The following is an 18,204-nucleotide window of genomic DNA, read 5'->3' on the forward strand; positions in this document are numbered from 1 at the left end:
GGTTCATGATAGAAGCGTGTCGTTTCGTTGGCAAAGGATATGCCACGAGTTGGGATGTTTTGGGCATTCTCAAAAATAAATTGCCACGATCCGGCGCAAGTAGACGCCAAACCCGCAGTCGTCCCGGGCATAGTTCCGGGCATCGGAATGTGTCTCTAGTAATCCGGAAGCCGGCTCTGGAGTGGAAAGTATTCCGCATTCCTCAACTATTCCCCTCAGTTCAGTTCTGACGATTCGCGGGTAACAGTCAACAAGGTAACTTGAAAAAGGCTGGTACCTGGTATGCTCTCCTGTTATTTGGTTCGGCGCTTGCAGTTCGGAGCTAAATATGAAAGACCATTTTCCAAATGCCTCCGGCCAGAAGAATTTCGCCAGCAAACGGATGCAGGAAGGGGAAGCTGAGCCCTGCGAAGCAAACACAATGACATCCCTGTTCCGTGACGCACGGCGGAGAATCCTTACGTAATCGCGAGCCCGCGGGAACCGGAAATCGAATTTAACGCGTAAATCTTAGGATACTCAGAGTCTCACCAACTGCAGACCAAGAAGTCAGCTGTTCCAGCCATCGTGAGGGGACATAAAGACGATTAAAGCCTCCGTGTGTTTCCGCTTAAATCTAGGCAAAAATGTGAGTATTAAGAGAGAAACGTGAGTAGCGTTTGGTGCAGGAATTGTGAACCCCAAAAAGGAACTTTGCATTCTTTTTGTCGCGATTTAAGATCCAATCCGACTCGAATCCATGCTTTAATTCCCGAGTAATACGTGATAGGCGAGAGGGCGAGAGTGCGTGAAAAACAGACAGCAAGAGAGTGAGGAAGGTTTTTCCACTGGATCCCCCGGTGACCCCGGAAACGGGATCGGAAATCAGACACACGGCACACAGCAAGGAAGCGGCAGCTTTATATCTTCGATACGCTCTTGTGGGGGTCACCGTTGACGGTTGTGGCGTTGGTGTTAGTGGCGGTGGTGCTGTTTGCGGCAGTGTTGGGCGAATTAAGGACCGTACCGTTCGGGGCGGCGACCGTCGACGACGCCGAGGACGCCGAGTTTTTATCGCGCGTCTCATCGGTGGTCTCGTAGTCGTCATAATCGTCCGAGTCTTCCTCGTCCGGCTCCGGAACTCCATTACTGGGCTTGGTTCCGCCGCCGCCGCCGCTACTTCGTTTGCTGCTCGAACGCTTTCGGCTACGCCTTCTGATGGCGGTCGGCCCGCTATTCGGTTCCGCCCCTGTTCCGTTCGATTTTTGATCCGTTTTCGATGTGCCACAGTTTCCGTTGGCATCGCTCGCCGTTATGCTGTTGTTGTTGTTGTTGGTGCCCTTATTACCCTCAGCAGTGGCCCGCTCCTCCAGGCTCGTCAGCAGTTGCTCTTTGGCGTTCTCGCACAGCCGGAACGTTTCGAGGAACTCGTTCAGATCGACCAGCCCGTCCTTGTTGATGTCCATCATGCGGCACATGTCCAGCAGCTGCTCGTGGGTGTTGTGCGGAAAGTGACGCCTCAGCAGCTCGCACGCTTCCCCGAACTCCTCGAGCGAGATCTGGCCGGAGTTGTCCTTGTCCAGGATGCGGAAGATGGCCTCCAGGCTGCTCTTGTTCTTGTACAACGATTCCGCCACCGACGCCGTCCCGTTCTGGGCCGATTTCTGGTTCGGCACGTGCCGAAATGGGGAGAGAGAAACAGAGAGAAAGTGCAAACAACGAGGCTTGGTAAATTATTCCCATGGACGCAAATAATTATATCTCTGTTTGATAGCTCTATTTGTCCCCAACAGTGGCACCAGGACCTCTGTGCAATCCCCGCTACAAACCGCACCCTCGACGCGGGTAAACAGCACTCGCAGTAGCCAAATACGAATTACGAATTCGGTTTGTTTGCATTTTGTTCATTATCGTGCCACTCGAAGCCCTGCCGTAGAGAGCGTCCATAATTGTAGAGCAATAATTTGCCAGTAAAGCAATCAAGTACGAAATTGGGATTCGCTTCTGATTCTTCTGTCAACTACCGAACGAGATGTCCTCATTAATGTCAGCCGCTCAGTCGGCAACGGAATGCTTTTGCTGAAAATGATATCGAAGGGCAGTTGATCCTTGTCAAAAAAGCTCCTCTCGGAATCGAAATAGGCCTAGGCCACAGTAAACCACAAAAGAGTGTGCTCCAGGCCGCCGCAAGGCTGTCGAAACTGCCGACCAATGACCGTGGAATTATCGCCCACAAAAGTGCGGTCTTGTTCGAGCACCCGGACAGAGCTTGCCAAGAGTTGCTCTCAACTCCGGCGACAGCTTTCCGACGATGAACGCTTTCCGAACAAACCGATCCCCTCGGGAGGGTTGCCTAGGAAACGGTAGCAGAGTGTTCCCGCTGCCGATAATGGTCATACTTACAAAGGAGTCCGTGTCGAGCAGATGCAGCGTCTTCCGGTAGTTGACTTCCGTAATTGTCGCGACCGTGCTGGCGGTGGGATTGTCGACCGGTGCGAGCTTGTCCTTCAGCATCCGCCACGGCAGTCCCAGGTTGGTGGCGCTCTCCAGCGCCTCGCACCACTTGGCAAGCGTCAGAACGCCTAAGGGCGAGAGAGAAAGATACGGGCAGTGCAGCAATAAAAACTCGTTCGTTAGATAGACTCGGCCGAGAGAAGGTCTGGGGCCTGAAATGTCCCCAGGTGCAGTGTTTATCAGTGCCGTAACGCTTTATCTGACAATATCGGCATCCAAATCCAGTAATAAGTCGCGTCGCCTTCGTGCAAAAATGATGACGATGGTAACCATTGGCAACCGAGCGCTAAGATTTTCGCCAAAGCGAACAAGACGTCGCCTTCGAAGTTGTGTTGAAACAAAGTCATTTGTTCCTCCTAATTCGACACTTTGCGCACGGCCCGAAAGGGCAAGGATAATGCAGGACGAAATAATGGCCCAACAGAAAGTAACGCCAAGTGCAATCCATCCTTCGGTAGCGCGAACTTTCTTCCAGGCGGCCAAACAAAGAGAGAGAAAAGGAGAGCCCATGGACCTAAAAGGACCGGATACGATGACGGAGAAGGAACCACAACCCGTCCGACCTTCCACTGCACACGGTGCACATTCTTCGACGCCCGGCTCGTCTCAGCTCGGAACTTAATCTTCGTCTTCCGGTAACGAAGAGATGGAAATTTTATGACCCCAGACCCCATGGGCGGGTTATGGGGCCATCGTCTCAATAGCCGCTGATGTTTGCCGGTCCTTTTTTCTTCCTGCGTAACCTATCCTTTGGCAAGTTTGTCGCCCGCTTTGTCGCCGTCCGGAGCGCGCACCGTAATGAACTGGCAAAATCAGCACCTTCCGCTCGACCGAGGAGCGGTCTTCTTCTCCTGGGTGAAGAAGCGGATGCAGAAATTTAGGGCGTCTTAAATGTACCGGACGGTCATTTCTTGGGCCCAAGGCTGGGTGATAAAATTTCTGCTGAATTAAGCAGAACATTCATGAAAGCCTCCACGCCCGCGGATCTGCTTTTTACGTGCTTTCTTCTTTTATGGCTCACCCAGCTAGCTTTTAAAGTCCTGCACACTCCGAGGGCAGGTGTAGATTCCTGCGACACCCGGTGCCGATGTTTCCAGTCGAGGGATTTCCAGCTACCATCATTTTTTCGGATTCTTTATTTTCTTTTTCGCCGTTCCACTTCATTCTGTTGCCAATTTATTACGCAACACGTCCTAGTCGATACGGCCTGTGGACACACTCCAGTGCTACGTCAGAAGCCAGAACTCTATCCATACCACGTCATAAATGTCCGCATCCGCCTCTTGCGCCCGTAAACATGGCAAAAATAATGCTGCCGAATCCCGAAGCTAAGCCCACTGCTGGCCGGGCCAATATTTTGTTGAAGAATCCTTCAAAACCTCATTCGTCCATCAACCTCGGACCCGGGGGTGATGATCCTCTCCCACCCTGTCGGCCCGATGTCAATGTAATCGAAAAACGAAACGAAACGGACCGCCGGCCGACCTCAGTGCGATAAATCTTCGAAATCCTGTCTTCAACATGCCACGTTGATCCGGTTTCGGTAATCTTTCTTCCAGCACCATTTCACCCACCGAGCCACCCTTTTCGGCCGTCAGTCAGTCAATGCCGTCACTGAAACACACACCAAGACACCATCAAGATAAAGGATCGGACACATATGCTCTTCTGGCCCTGACGTTCTGGTGCTGAGGTCGGTCCTTGGAGTCGTGACCCAAAACTGACCGGACCGAAGCGACCATAAACTTATGGCTTTACGTGATAATACGATAATGTTGGTGCCGTCGTCGTTACTCGGATGACGGCACCGACTCTCGGATCCTTTGTCTGATAAGCGGAGCGGGAATGTTACAGGAGATTAAGAATCGTTATAGAAATCCTACCTCCCGCCCGCCCATCACTTACCGGAGTGGTCGGGATCGCGGGACTTGAACTCGCGCTCCAGCTCTATCCGCCGTTCGCGCAGCTTGGCCGCCAGTTCGCGGAGCGCCGAGCTCTCGACCAGTCCCACCCGCTGCCGGAATGTCAGTTTGCGCGTCTTGGAGGCGGCCGCCGTGTACATCACGAAGTGCGTGTCCAGCTGCGGGTCCAGCTTCAGATAGGCGCCCTTGTTCGAGCCGATCTCGTAGTAGTTCGAGGCGGAGAATATGGTGATGACCTGCAAAACGGGTTGAGCGGTTGAGTTTTGGCCACTCGCCACTCTCGGGACGACTTACCTTGCCACCGTGCATGATTTCGTGTCCGTCCGGTTTGCACTCGTGTGACCGGACCAGATACTGGAGCTTGTAGCGCTGTAGGAACTTGTTGGTAACGTCCGGCCCGAAGTAGGTGCCGGCACCGCGCAGCGAGTTGGGCCGGCAGCCCTCGGTGTGCTGCGGGTCACTCCACAGGATGTCGAAAACCTACGGCACGGAGAAGAGAAAGAGAGAGTCGGACATTTGAACCACTAAACGACCCGTCAATGATGAATCTGGTGAACCGGATGATTTAACAATCATAATTACGCGATTTCGCGGCCGCCGCGGAATTAGTGCTCGCACCCACACACACGCACACACACACCATCATTATGCTGGCCCACATCGGTGTAATAAATATGCAAATACGGGCTCATTCACCTTGCATAAAGCCGGCAGCAGCAGCGGCAAGTGAATAGCGTGGAACATCGTTTAACTCAATCGTAGCATGCCGGGCCGGGCCCAGGTTCTGTAACATCCTTTCAGCGCCACACTGTGGCACACTTCAAAGACAGCAGCGACCGCACCATCGCTACGATGGACGGCAAAATTGCTGTTTGCACTGCACATCGTTTTATGCTTCCGTAAGCCGACCACTTAGCGCGTTGCCTGTACCGGCCACCATCACCAGCGCCATGGCCGCGTGATTCGAAATCGCTCACCGCGGAACTTCGTTTCGCAAATCATGATTAAATTTACCAGCGAACTGCGCTACAGTTGCACACGCCACAGACACCGGCGCATGAAGGCCGCAGAAAACCGGTAAACATGTCGGTCTAATGCCCAACCGGTGAGCCACCGGAAGCTCTCCGTGAGTCCCAACGGAGAAGTTGGTCTTTAAAGCGGTCGTTGGACGCAGCGAGTTGGACTTACATGTCACATGGTGTCGTTTAAATTACAGTTCGTTCGCTGCACGCCATAAACAATTGTATAAACAGTGGCCAAAGTGACCTCTTTCTAAGAAGTTGTCACCGAGGAACGCCTGACTGTGGCTGGAGAGAGACAGGGACCAGAAGGAAGAAGTTTCCTAATGGAGTTCTCTGTGAGTGACTACATACACTATCATTGTTTGATCGGAATTACGTGTTTATTTTACGCATCTGGAACCCGTTGGACTTACTTTTGCGTTTATCAAATAATCGCTGGGTCACTAAAGAATGATCTACGCCTATTTGGAGTCGCTTGAAGTGTATCAATATCTGGATGTTGAATGCTACGTTAAGACCCTTATATCTGTTGAACTAATTCCAAAGGTGCGATGGAGCTTCGCAATATAAGGATAATACGAAATAGTATTGAAACTCCATTTGCTTATGTACAAAGCCCGTCCACAAAGTATCGCGACAATTGCATTTCCGCGGGCTACTTCGATTCGATTTTCAGTTATTTGGTTTATTCGATCATTTTGACTAACCATTCAATTTTTGACAGTGGTTTTGCTTGGACGTGTTTTGGCTCATATTCGATTTTTATAAACTTCAAAAAAATGTATCAAAGAATCTGTATCAAATTTTGCGCGAAAAAAAACCGAACGCATTCCGAATGTTGACTCTGGCTTATGGTGAAGCTATTTTAGACTGAAGCAGCGTTTATCGGTGGTTCAAAATGTTTCCGAGAGGGCCGAAAAGAAGTGAACGACGAAGGGCCAAGTTCGGTCGAATGTGAAATGGCCAATACATAGTTTTCGACCAACCAATAGCCTTCGTAGTCTTTGAAATCGGGACCTTCAAAAGCTCGCACATTAATTGCAGGAGTATGAAGCACTGATAGAGAACCAACCGACCATTAGTTACCATTAGTTATCAATGGAAATTCACACCCCGACTTCGTATTTGAACTATTTTACGACGATACAACCCACAGAAGCGCACCGTGTTAAGAAGTGTCATGTCTGTTTCCAATGATGTCTATATCAAGTTTTCCAGCTCAGAATCCACCGGATAACCGGCGCTTCACTAAATGGTACCGATCGAACGCTCCCGAAGCCGACCATCCATCATGCCCGGCCCCGGACAGAGGAAATGGGAGGATGACACAGAAAATGTTGTATGCATATAGTGCACCGTTACGATAATCCCTTCTATGCTCATGCTCATGCAGTCCCGGTAGACCTGGCCGAGCCGCGGCCAAGACATGGTTGTTCATTACACCCGGCCGGCCAGCGTGCATGTTAACTTGGATTGCGAAGGAATCGATACACGTGTGTGTGTGTAGCAAGATAGTATCAAGTAAGTTGTGTGTTGCTGCTGTTGACCTGCACTTTATCCGTCACTTTACCGGACCGACGGGTAACCTACATTCGGACACCGATAACGAGCTGCACGCTGGATCCGGATAGGCAATTACCTGTTTCCACTCCACCTTGTCGATGATTTCGGCCCCCGGAGCGGTGCTCTCGGTGATGGGTGGACGCAGCAGAGAGATGTACTGTTCCACGCCGTGGACGGGAAAAAGGATGAATTAGTTACAGTTCGTTAGTAGACGTTACCGCCCCTACCTACCTTGCCCCGGTCCAGGCTGCGGATGAGATCCAGATCGGTCGAGTCGGAGATTCCGCCGTGCACCACCAGCACCCGGTTGTTGACGATCGTCCCGAGCGGCAACCACCGGTACACTTCGTCAATCAGCTTTAGCAGCCGCTCGGCGTTGTGTTTATACTTTTGGTGGACCTCACGGATAAAACCGTACCGGGCGTTCATGACCGTGTCCTCGTGGTTACCCCGGTTCAGGAACACACCACCCGGAAACACCAGGAACGTGCAGAGCAGCAGCAGCAGCACCTCGAGCCCCTTCTTGCCCCGGTCCACAAAGTCCCCGTTGAACACGTACGGGTTCTCCGGCGATGGCAGCCCGTTCTGGAAGTGGCGTGGCAATTAAAACACATAGGAACAGCAGCCCGGGGGCGGGGGCACGGGGTACCTTGTGGAACACGACCAGCAGATCGTCGAGTTTGCCGTGCAGATCGCCACAGATCGTCACCTGCTTCGAGATGGCGGTCGACGCCTGGTTCAGGTTCGGCAGCCGCTTCAGCTTCGAGGTGGCCTCGCGCAGGATACCGGCCACGTACTTGGCGTGCAGCCGGTTCTTCTTCTTCCGGAACAGATCGATGATCACCTCAAGCTCCTTCTTGTCGAGCGGAAACCTGATCTCCGGCCCCTGGTAGCTCCGTTCCGGGCCGGCGATACCCTCGTCGGCTAGATCGTCCGATTCGTCGGAAAATTTCATATTCAGTGCCTCTGTCGTGTCGTGGTGATGATGGTGGTGGTGATGATGTGGTGGTGTTGGTGTGTGTAGCGGTAAGGCATTTCAATGTTTAAAATGTCGGAAAAATGGCACCACACGGGTTGATGCGGTTTGATGCGGTTTGATGCGGTGGTTAGTGATCAAACCAAAGGTAAGCAAAGAGAGATGGTAGCAAAGAAAATTGGTTCGGAAATTGGCAAAAAGAGGTACAAGCATAAGAAGAAGGGCGCAAAAAATTGGAATTGGAAGCAAAAGAGAGAGAGCCAAAGAAAGAAGCATGTCCATAGGTTAGTAATAGTAAAAGGTGGCCACAAACGGGATCCATAGTAGAAAAAGAGAGGCGAGGGCGAGAAGAGATTAAAATAGTAAGGGAAGAAGAGAGAGAGAAAAAGAGAGAAAGAGAAAAAGGATAAAAAACACCGGACCGAACAAAACGTCGGGTTAGTCGGAGTAGAAGTAGTAGAAGTAGTGAACGCGTGACGCGCACGAGAGAAAAATGGCTTGCTTCTTGCGCGTTGCGTTTAAGGTTCGGCTGGCCGCGGTCACCGCTTTTCTGCTTGTAGCCAATTAATGCACCACGGTTAATGCTCGTGCTCGTGCGCTCGTGCGTGGTGTCAGTCAGTGCCCGGATCAGGCTCAGGCTCGAGAAGGCTCGGCTTACCTGCGGATGACGCGCGGGACGTGTTCTGCGAGTCCAGCGTTCGCGCTGCGGTCTCTGGAATGTGCGTAAGCAGTGCGTTGAAAAAGTTGTACAACTGAAAGAGAGAGAGACAGAGAGAGTAGCGATTCATTTGCGATTGTAGTCCACCCGGCTGTCGACGGCGTCCGAAAAGGCAATTAAAATCACCACCGGTGTCGGTAATAGTCCTCCAAAGCGGGCGCCTATCCTCTGGCACGGTATCGTGTCCCGGTACGTGGGGTAAATATTTGAACTACTTAACTAAAAACCGTGCTCAAGCGGCCAATTTCATTGTCGGGCTCGGGCGAGTATGTACAACGCCCGAGGCACGTCCCGGGCCCGTGCCACAATCAACGCCCAACGGCCCACAGCACAGGAAGAGATGGAGAGATATGGACCATAATCTGCCTGCCGTGCCGTGTGCCCCGTTGGATACTGAAGCTGGTAGACATTCGATTACGGTGCATCAAACATGGTTCCGTTTTTTCCACATTCCGGACGGGTGCAATGAACGGGATCGGGTCGGTCGGTGCCTTACTTACCCGTACTTGGTCCTGTTCGCCCGCGTACTCGATGCTCTGGAAGATGGTCCACGTGTAGCGCCGGCGGATCTCGATCCGGGCCAGAAACCGCCGGTACCAGCGCTGTATCAGAATGGCCGCCTTCATGGCTGCGGGGACAGAACAAAGCAAAACGATGAAGCAATAAAATGTGTGTTGTCGTGCGAAAAAGGAAAGATTTCGGAGATACCAGATACGGAGATACGGAGACCCCAAGGACCTTCGCATTCAGCTTGGCTCCCTTTTTCTGTATTGTTTCAACTTCAAGACAAAATGGTCGCGTGGGCCGCCGCGAAAACTTTTAACTTCCCGCGAACCCTCGGAACAGTAAACCGAACAATTTATTAATTCATTTAACTTTGCGCCATAGAATCGCGCCCGGCTCGAACGCTTTATTTATTGTCACGCTCGCAAACTTTCTCCCCGGTGGGTTACCTGGACGGGAACCTATTTTGCCTCGGCTGCAAAACGATCCGAATATTGACGACTCCGAATCCGGGGGATGCCCCATTCATTATTCTATGTCGAGCGTGTAACTTTCCGAACTCTTAACCTCGAAAGTTTCGCCAGCTGGGCGCGGCCCCGTGTTATGCTCCAATAAGCCGACACAACAACACTCGAAGGCACTAAGACCCGGGTGGTAAATATTTGTTCCTCGCTTACCGGAAGGTAAAACGGTTCACATAAATATTTTATAATTAATGTCACCGACCCGGGGGCGGCGGCCCAGGAAGCCAGTCAGTCAGTCACGGGCCGGCACGCCGCGCGACATAATGAGGGCCGCGGCCGGCCGCCGTACCCGGGACACCTGACAACAAAGTCAGAAATCGATCCGCCCAAAACGCCGCCGTGGGGGCCCCAAGATTTATTGTCCTTGTTTTCGGACCAAATTTATTCCAATTAAAAACTCATTATACGGACCCCAACCCCGTCGGCTGTCGGTCGGTGCCCGAAAATTCATAAGCGACGCTCACGTGCGCTTTAATTACACGCGCCAACGGCGCGAAAGCTTGAAATATAGGTCGACCATTAGTCTTGCCGTCAGCCTTCGACAGCACCACCTCGATGCCGAGTGCCGGGGTCCTGGAGCTCCAAAGGTATCATCATTATCATTATCGTTACTTTCATCGTCGGCGTCGTCAAGTGACGGCTCAGCCCCACGCCGGTTTGGGTTCCGCGTTTAAGCTCGAAGCTCATTAATTGAACCTACGCACACCACGTGGCCAGGACAGGAGGTTGTACACGGTGACAGGAAACATCTTGTTCCGTGTGCTAGCCGGCGGCCAAAGGTTACCGTCGGGCAGCGGCGTCTTACGGTCCGTCATTTATTTTGTCTGTTGCGTGTACTAATAATTGCACTCGACGGACCACCGACGATTCTCGGTACGAGTGTTGCTAGAAGGCGAAGAAAATGGCACCGGCTTAACACCGGTCCGCTGGTCCCTTATTTTGGGACGAGACACGAGAATGATCATCAATTAATTGGTTCTTTGCACACACACAGAGCACCGGGGCCGAATGGCGCCCTTCGGCATGAAGATATCGAATTAATCGGTAGACGGTAGTTCCGATTCCGAAAGTAATTGCCGGTCGGACGATGGTCTCTTTCGGAAAATTTTCCCACAGCCAGGATGGTGACCGAGGACTCCGCGCACTTACTTAACCATTACTTGCCCGCCACGGTCGGGTCGCACAATGTGTGAGGGCCAACTATAAGCCGATTAGTCAGTCATATTGCAATCAGATCGACGACCTGATTGCTCCGTTGGCGAACGGCAGAACAATACAAGTCCCTCTAGAGTTTTATGGCTTTCCTTTCGGCCCTTACTGCCTGTTGCTCCCGTAGCGCGTGATGTGTGTCCATTCCGGCAAAACTGGAACGACTTTTCTTCGCTGCCTCAAGCGATCCAATCAAGCCGCCGTCCAATCGGCCATCGAACGGCCAAGGAAGAACCCAGCGAGCGAGCAGCTGCATCAATCGGGAGCATTCGGTTTTAATTAAATCAAAAGCTCGCGGGAGATATCGATTAATCACCCGGATCGCCGGAGGTACCCGCCTGGCGCCTGAAAGATCAACAAAGTTTAATTAGGCGCCGTTCATTAGTTCCAGACAGTGATTGACACGCGCCGTACCTGTCTTCTGGGGTGTGCAGAGCGAACACCTTCTCGACACCTTCGTTTGAAGTGTGCAGCGCTTTTAAATTAATTCCGTGAACATGTCACGCTTCACCGGACGGTTTGGACAGATTTTTCCGAGAATCAATTTTAGCCGGCTGCTGAAGAAGATATTACAAAGGGGCGATTTTTCACCGGGCGTGACATTTTAAGATGAGGCTCCAGAGCTAAGGCTCCTATTAATTTACTCCCAACGCATCCCAAAAGTTAATCAAGGGATTATTTGCACTGCAATATAGCAACCCTGCACCGGGCGCTCTGACGTACCGACCTGCCACAAGTTTGACATCAAAGCACCCACAGAATGTATCGCAAACGCAAACCATTCGCAAAGCTTCGATTCTTTTCCGGTGGTTTTATTTTAGGCTTCATTGAAACCCGGATTTTAAGCGGCGGCCATTAGTGTGCAGCTCTTTGAAGTGTAGCTGGTAACAGAATTATTAAGCAGCCAGAGTCCAGAGTAAGTGCATCCGGCGACCGCGACCACTGGATTGTCCATTTTCCGACCCCAAAGCCAACCCACCGTGAAGAGTCAATCAACGAAGGTTAGTGGCTGGCGCTCGGTGGTCTCGCTGGTCAGGATGACAGTTCGGTCGGCTGACTGACACGGTGTAAGCCACACGCGGACGGGTAATCGTCTAAAGTCACTCATGTAAAACGCAGCACCCCCGCAGAACCGGCCGGGAGGAGAGATTAGTTGATTCTGGGAGTGATTGATTAGCAAGACAAACGCAGTCCGTCCCCGGAAAGCGGGTCAAACGAGTAACGTGGCCTGGGAACCTACCGCATTATGCTAATAGTGGCAGCCATTTGAATGCACAAGCTGCGATCCTTGCGTGGTGCGTGGACGGCCACGGGGTCACGCTGTTCCGGAATGGCGCTGTGAGTGCTGCTGTATCTGGGCATTAATTCATTCCAACCGACGATAGGCGAAGCGAACGAACGAACGATACGGCTCGGCGAGCCACCGGGCACGCCGCTGGCCGTAATCGGGACACGTCAATCACGAAACAAGCAAATCAGAGTTAAGCTCTGAGGGCAAAGCAAATAAACACGGCTTCCTAATTATTGACCGCCTCGTTCGGGACGCAAACGTTAAACGGAAGGAATTATGTTAATGCCTTGTCACCGTTACACGGTGTTACACCCGTTTTTCACCCGTCGCCAGGGGGGTGGCCACGCTATTGAGTTAACACTCGAAGCGAGTGAATTACTTTGCAAAATTAATCAAACCCCGACAAAAACGGACGGACGGGAACGGATTACGCGGCTAATTTTTACGACGCATTGTTAACCAGATTAAATCGCGCCATCGCGCCATCGCGCCTCTTTAAACGCTCGACTTTCGTCTCGCCACAGCCATCCATCATTCTCCCGGCCGGCCGGCGGAATGTGGCCGGCCAATAAATTTCATTCGTTTAATCGAACTCATAAAACACCAGGCGTCTCCATCGCGCGCCGCGCCGCGTGCTTTATTCGATTTCTTGGATCATTTCTTGCCGCCGGTTCCGGAACCGGTTCGGCCGCTCCTTTCGGAGTGTGCTTCCGGCGACCACACTTCACACACACACACAGCGCCACAGAGCGGTACGATAGCGCACGATAAAATCAATTTAGCTCCGGCCTTTTTTCGGGCCCCGGCGTGCCCGGATTCCGGAAAACAAGGTTTAGTAAATTGTACTTAATTGGTAGGCATCGTCGCCGTTGCCGTCTGGCATCGTCGTGCCGCCAGCATGATGCCGGCTGAGTCGGAGTAAAGCGGAAAAATCAAACAATGGACAGGCCCGGGTCCGACCTCGTGCTGTGCCGACTTTCATGGAATTCACGCCACGCGGTTAACGCTACCAGACCCTACTGCTGCTGCGGGAGAATAAATTTCCACCCAACGGGGTCGCGTGCCTCGGCCACATTCCAAGGACCCGCATAATAGTTTAGCCCCGCATTAGGTTTAGCTTCAAAAGTTACCCCCGATAAGTCGTTCCGGCAGCAGCACAGCATCTCGATTGGTCGTAAAACGGGGGCTTACAATCGATATCGGGTTTTATGGGGAACCACAAAAAAAAACGGGACACTCGTCCTCGTCACTGGACGAGTTACATTTCCGGACCGGCTAATGAGCGGAACCATCATAATTTCAAAAAAGCCAACTCAATTCCCATCCTCTCTTCAATCAAGCGCCGGTTGGTCTTTCTTGACGTAGAGAAAGGTCAAACCGTTTCCCCGAGAGAGCGGGACGAGAAAACATCATTACTCAATCTGCGGGATCAGGTCTTTCCCATAAGGAAGTACCAGAGAACTCATTAGCCGCCTACGCCGTGCTAACGATTCCGGACACGTGGTTCCCTTTTTTGATGTGCTCGTAAAATAAAGTTAATTTCTATGCAAACCACCCTGGCCCCGAACAATGCACGGTTCGCCCAAAATTATGCTCCGGAGCGGAGTGGACCTAATTAAGGCGCGCCCCCCCGAAGAGGACGAGGGGGGCCAAATAAACATATTTTACCCAAAGCACATACTCGAGTGGCTTCTAAAGTGGCGGCACCATCCGCCATTATGCCGGCTGCGTAACGGTTTGCAGAACACGGCCCGGGCAGATAGGCAGATAATTGCCGTTTGTGTCGGCGGCCACCAGTTCGGGCTTGGTGCTCGAAATCGAAACGCGGCGTGCGGCAGTCAGCGAACTTTATGTGTCCATAAATTTGTAAAACAACGACACGCCGTCTGTCCGGGGGACACCGGATGTAACCCGAGAGAGGACAGGACGCCGACTTTCGAGGGCCACCGTGGCGCCGGCAGCCCGTGACCGCGAGACACGACATTACGCGACAGAAACGCGGCACACGCACCGCGATGCGCGGCCGAAGAGGACAAAAGCGAGGCTGATGACATTATTATTTTAACTTTTTCTTCTTCATATTGCTTTATTTGGTGGCACTTCCGGTGCCGGGTTGCCGGGTTGAACTTTTCAGCGCAACTTCCATCACCGCCGCCGCCGCCGTTCGACCTTTGGCACGACGGAACATCGCTGGCGGGATGACGTCTTGGGAAAATTATACAAACTCAGGGTGACGGTTGGAAAAATTGGAGTTTTCACTTGATTTATTCCCCGTCCTCGTCCGGAGAGTGGGGCCCTTCGTAACCCTTGTGGCGGTGGCTTGAATCCGATTTCCGAGTCGTTCCGGAAAGCGGAACCGAGTCGGTCGAGCTTTTCCGCGGATTAATTGAAATATAAATTAACGATTTTCCGCTTTGGCAAGGGGAAAAAGCGGTTCGATCAATTATGCCACCAGAGACACACGAACGAACTGCGCCATGGTTTTTGCTCTTTTGCGGCCACCGGTGGAACCGAGGTGGCCCCCGGGGTGTTAATTTTGTTTAAACTCGCAATTAAACCCCCCGAAATTCTCCGAGAAGGATTCTCCAAACACCAAACGGTCTAGCTTCCCGGAACATCCGATTCCGATTTCACCCGCCCAAACCCGGCCAGAAGGGAGTTGGGCGGAACTTGAGCCCCGGTGGCCACAAGCCTTTGGATCAAATCAACCGGAAAAATTTGAATTAATTTTCGTTTAACTTTCATATTACGTCGCTGCGGTTCCGGGGTTCCGGTTCCGAGGACTAATCCTCGACCGACCGACCGACCCAGAGCAATCAAATTCGATTCGAACATTTCACAGCTTTTGCCGCAACCTTTTTTCCCCGAGGCGGTTCTTCTGCCGTTTGTGCCGTCCGGTTCCTGGTGTCCACAATTAACCTTTGCCAACGGCCACGGCGCTTAGCATGGAGATGCTGTGGCGAAGAACGCGATGCGTGCCGGACCGAGCAACTTTTAGCGTTAGGAGAGCGTCCTTTTTTGGTGGTGGCCGCAGTTCGCAGTTCCGTTCCGCTTTCGTCAACTTCCATTAACTCCGGCACATTACAGTTTGGGTTTACAATTCGATAAAAGATAGCGCACTAGAGGAACCGGATTCCTTTCCATTTTCCTTTCGCTGGTCGGTGGAATCGATTTTTTCGGAGTCCATTTTAGCGAAGCCGTTCCGAGCGCGCCATTCTGTCGCTCGAATCCAACTATCTGCCAACGCGGCCGATTTTCTTCATAATCCTGACGGAGAAAAGTTTTATGAATGAACCTCAATTCTTCTGGCGCCCACCGTGTGGTTCTATATTTATCCTTACGCGCTCCGCTCGCGCTCGGTGCTGTTTACTTTCCGGACAGAAAGCCGCATTGGCGTATGAAAATTTGTTTTCCACGCGTTTGCCGCGAGTTTTCCTGCACCTTCGGCTCCAGGTGGTGGCTTTTCGCCGTCGCGGCGGAAACGAGCTGCTTCATCATCCGTCATTCAGGGGTGCCCGGCGTGACCGGCGAAAGTTTCGCTCCGTGTTCGCCCTGCGATGCGTTGCGCACGATGGCTTCATGTTTTGTCCCTAATTTCCAGTGCCCATTACCGTGGCGTGTTTTTGATGAAGTTTATAAAGAATTTCTGAATCGCGTTTCGCACCATCACTCGCCGAGTGTCACGACCGGAGCGGGCCAGCAATTTTTTCCGTTCGTTGTGGTTGCGTCAAACAACAGACAGTCCCCATTGTGGCCCATTGTTGCACTTGTACCCAACCGGCTGGCTGACTGGCGTTGAAAATTGAATATCCCGCGCGTCATCGCTTTTCACTCTCGGCGCGCGGACAAACTTTTCCGCCTCACGCCGGATTTCGGCGGAAAAAGCTGAACAAACAGGCGACGCGGCGGCCAGAACAGAGAGCATAACGGAGCTACTCCCGGTGGAAATAGAAACAGCAAATTGCAGCGAAAAAGTCGTTCCACTTTCATTACGCCGCGGCGCGGCTCGCGGCGCGAATGCAACAAACTTTGTCCCTTCTCGCGTCTGTTGGCACGAGCGTCGTCGGGTCGGTTTTTGCGACCGGGACACCCGACAAGGTCACACAAGTTTATGACCTCCCCTCCCCGGCAGCATTAGCTGCGGCTTTTATTCTGATTGCGAGCATATTGTTGTTGTTCCTGCCAGAACGTGCTCCGTCTAATATTCATTAGCCGCTCTATTATCTCCGGCAGTTCGCACCTTTACAACTGCCAATGGATCGGCCCAAGGATTCGTTGTCCTGATTTTCTAGCGCTTTACGACACAACCAATACGTCCGACAGTAAAACTCCATCGCCCCGGAACCGGGCGTTCCGGGACGTGTAAACCTCAGTGGACATCCCGGAACCGGGCAACTAACAGCCGACTCGGACCGTGTAGGCTGCACCAGAGGCACAGTGCACCAGAGGCACAGTGCACCAGAGGCAGCATAAAACAGCGCAATTCAATTTACACCACCCCACGTCCTTTCCGCGCCGCGCCAGGGCCCGGGAATCTGGTCCATATTCCCATGCATCCCTGCGCAATGATAATAATGTTGTTGTGGCGTTTTTTGCGCATAAATTGAACATGAAATCTCAACACACGGGACACGGGTGCTCTAGGGCCAAAAATGGGAAACTTACTTCATTACAACGGCGCACCCCACCAGGGACCAAGCGACCCGAAACGGAATGGATTACGTGGCACGGGCTCGTAAAACGGGGAGGTCGCTTACGACCCAGAACCCGAAGGGAGCCCGAAGTAATGGTGATGAACTTGAGACGGAATTAAAGAAACCCGGGACCAACACGGACATTGTACTTACTGCGCTCGATCTTGGTCATGCTCATGCCACGGCCGCTCTTTCGCCACTGCCGGCACCAGCCCTTCGAGGTGAACAGTTTCAGCAAGCTGCCACTGTGCGGTGTCATCTCGCCGCCTCGTTCGATCTCGGACGAGCGGCAGGACGAGGAGTCCTCCAGGCTCGAGCTGCGCCTCGCCCGCTGAAAGCACCCGCAGTTACGAAGCATTTTGCTGGCTGGGTTTGCAATTATCTTCTCGACCGACCGACCGACCGACTGAGAGTGATGCTCGATGCCCTCCAGACAGTCGCTTTGAGCGTGGCTTACTGCAGATTCGCCGCCGGCTCAGAGCTCATCCTTGCCGGTAGCGTAAATCGAGCCCGGTGAAATTTCTATTATCATCACTCGCATAGTGCACTCACACTGTCATCACACTTTTGTTTTTAACAACTATTCGAAAAGCACTTCACTCATGGCTCCTGACTCATCCTGACTGGGGGGCTGGGGCAAAATAACACTGCCGCGAGATTGAATTTCATTAATGTGATGGACGTACTTTCGCTTCTGTTCTCCTATCCGCCCCGAGTGACACAGTTCACACCTTAATTTTGCACAGCCAACGCAGGTTGGCTGTAAAATTAAAATGCATTAGCCGCGGTGCGGTTCTGTTCGCCACTTTTTGCACATATGTCCCTGTCCCCCTCGATAAAATGGTCGCCAATCTTCGTCACGCGACCGCGACCGTCGTTGTGTGCCATTTTTGTGCTTTTCTGGCCTATGCGTTTAATTAAATGTACACCCGGCACATGTTCGATGGCTACTGCGTTGCGAGACACGAAACAACGGCGCTGTTGACGTTACGAAAGTCACGCTTCGATGGAACCCTGCAACGAGAAAAATGGGAGGCGAAAGGTTAGGTATGAATAAATTATTGCGATTATCACGCTACACGAAAAGAATTCCACCGCACCGTGGCCACGCACAGTACATTAATCTGGCGCGTCAGTCAGTCAGCCGGTGGCGCAGGAACAGAATTAAATCGAATTGAGTGGAAATTCGCCCCACCGGGCGCGCTCCCCCCGGAAGGGGTCACAATGGACTTCCGCGCGATGTGGACGTTAAATTACATTATTGAGGTCGTTCCCCGGTGACAAACGA

The 18,204-nt window shown here is 52.3% G+C and overlaps 1 protein-coding gene across 1 annotated transcript; it reads right to left on the reverse strand.

Moving 5' to 3' along the window:
• Positions 1-899: 899 nt before the first annotated feature.
• LOC128269390 (serine/threonine-protein phosphatase rdgC) lies at positions 900-17,274 on the reverse strand. The gene is made up of 10 exons (XM_053006841.1): positions 17,070-17,274; positions 9,195-9,322; positions 8,635-8,728; positions 7,650-7,966; positions 7,232-7,585; positions 7,077-7,157; positions 4,710-4,895; positions 4,399-4,651; positions 2,383-2,561; positions 900-1,643 (listed from the first exon to the last, which is right to left on the reverse strand). Exons 1-10 carry the CDS (start codon positions 17,272-17,274, stop codon positions 900-902), a joined length of 2,541 nt encoding a protein of 846 aa, XP_052862801.1.
• Positions 17,275-18,204: the final 930 nt, after the last annotated feature.

Source organism: Anopheles cruzii, chromosome 2, assembly GCF_943734635.1.
Source record: "Anopheles cruzii chromosome 2, idAnoCruzAS_RS32_06, whole genome shotgun sequence".
Lineage (NCBI taxonomy): Eukaryota > Metazoa > Arthropoda > Insecta > Diptera > Culicidae > Anopheles > Anopheles cruzii.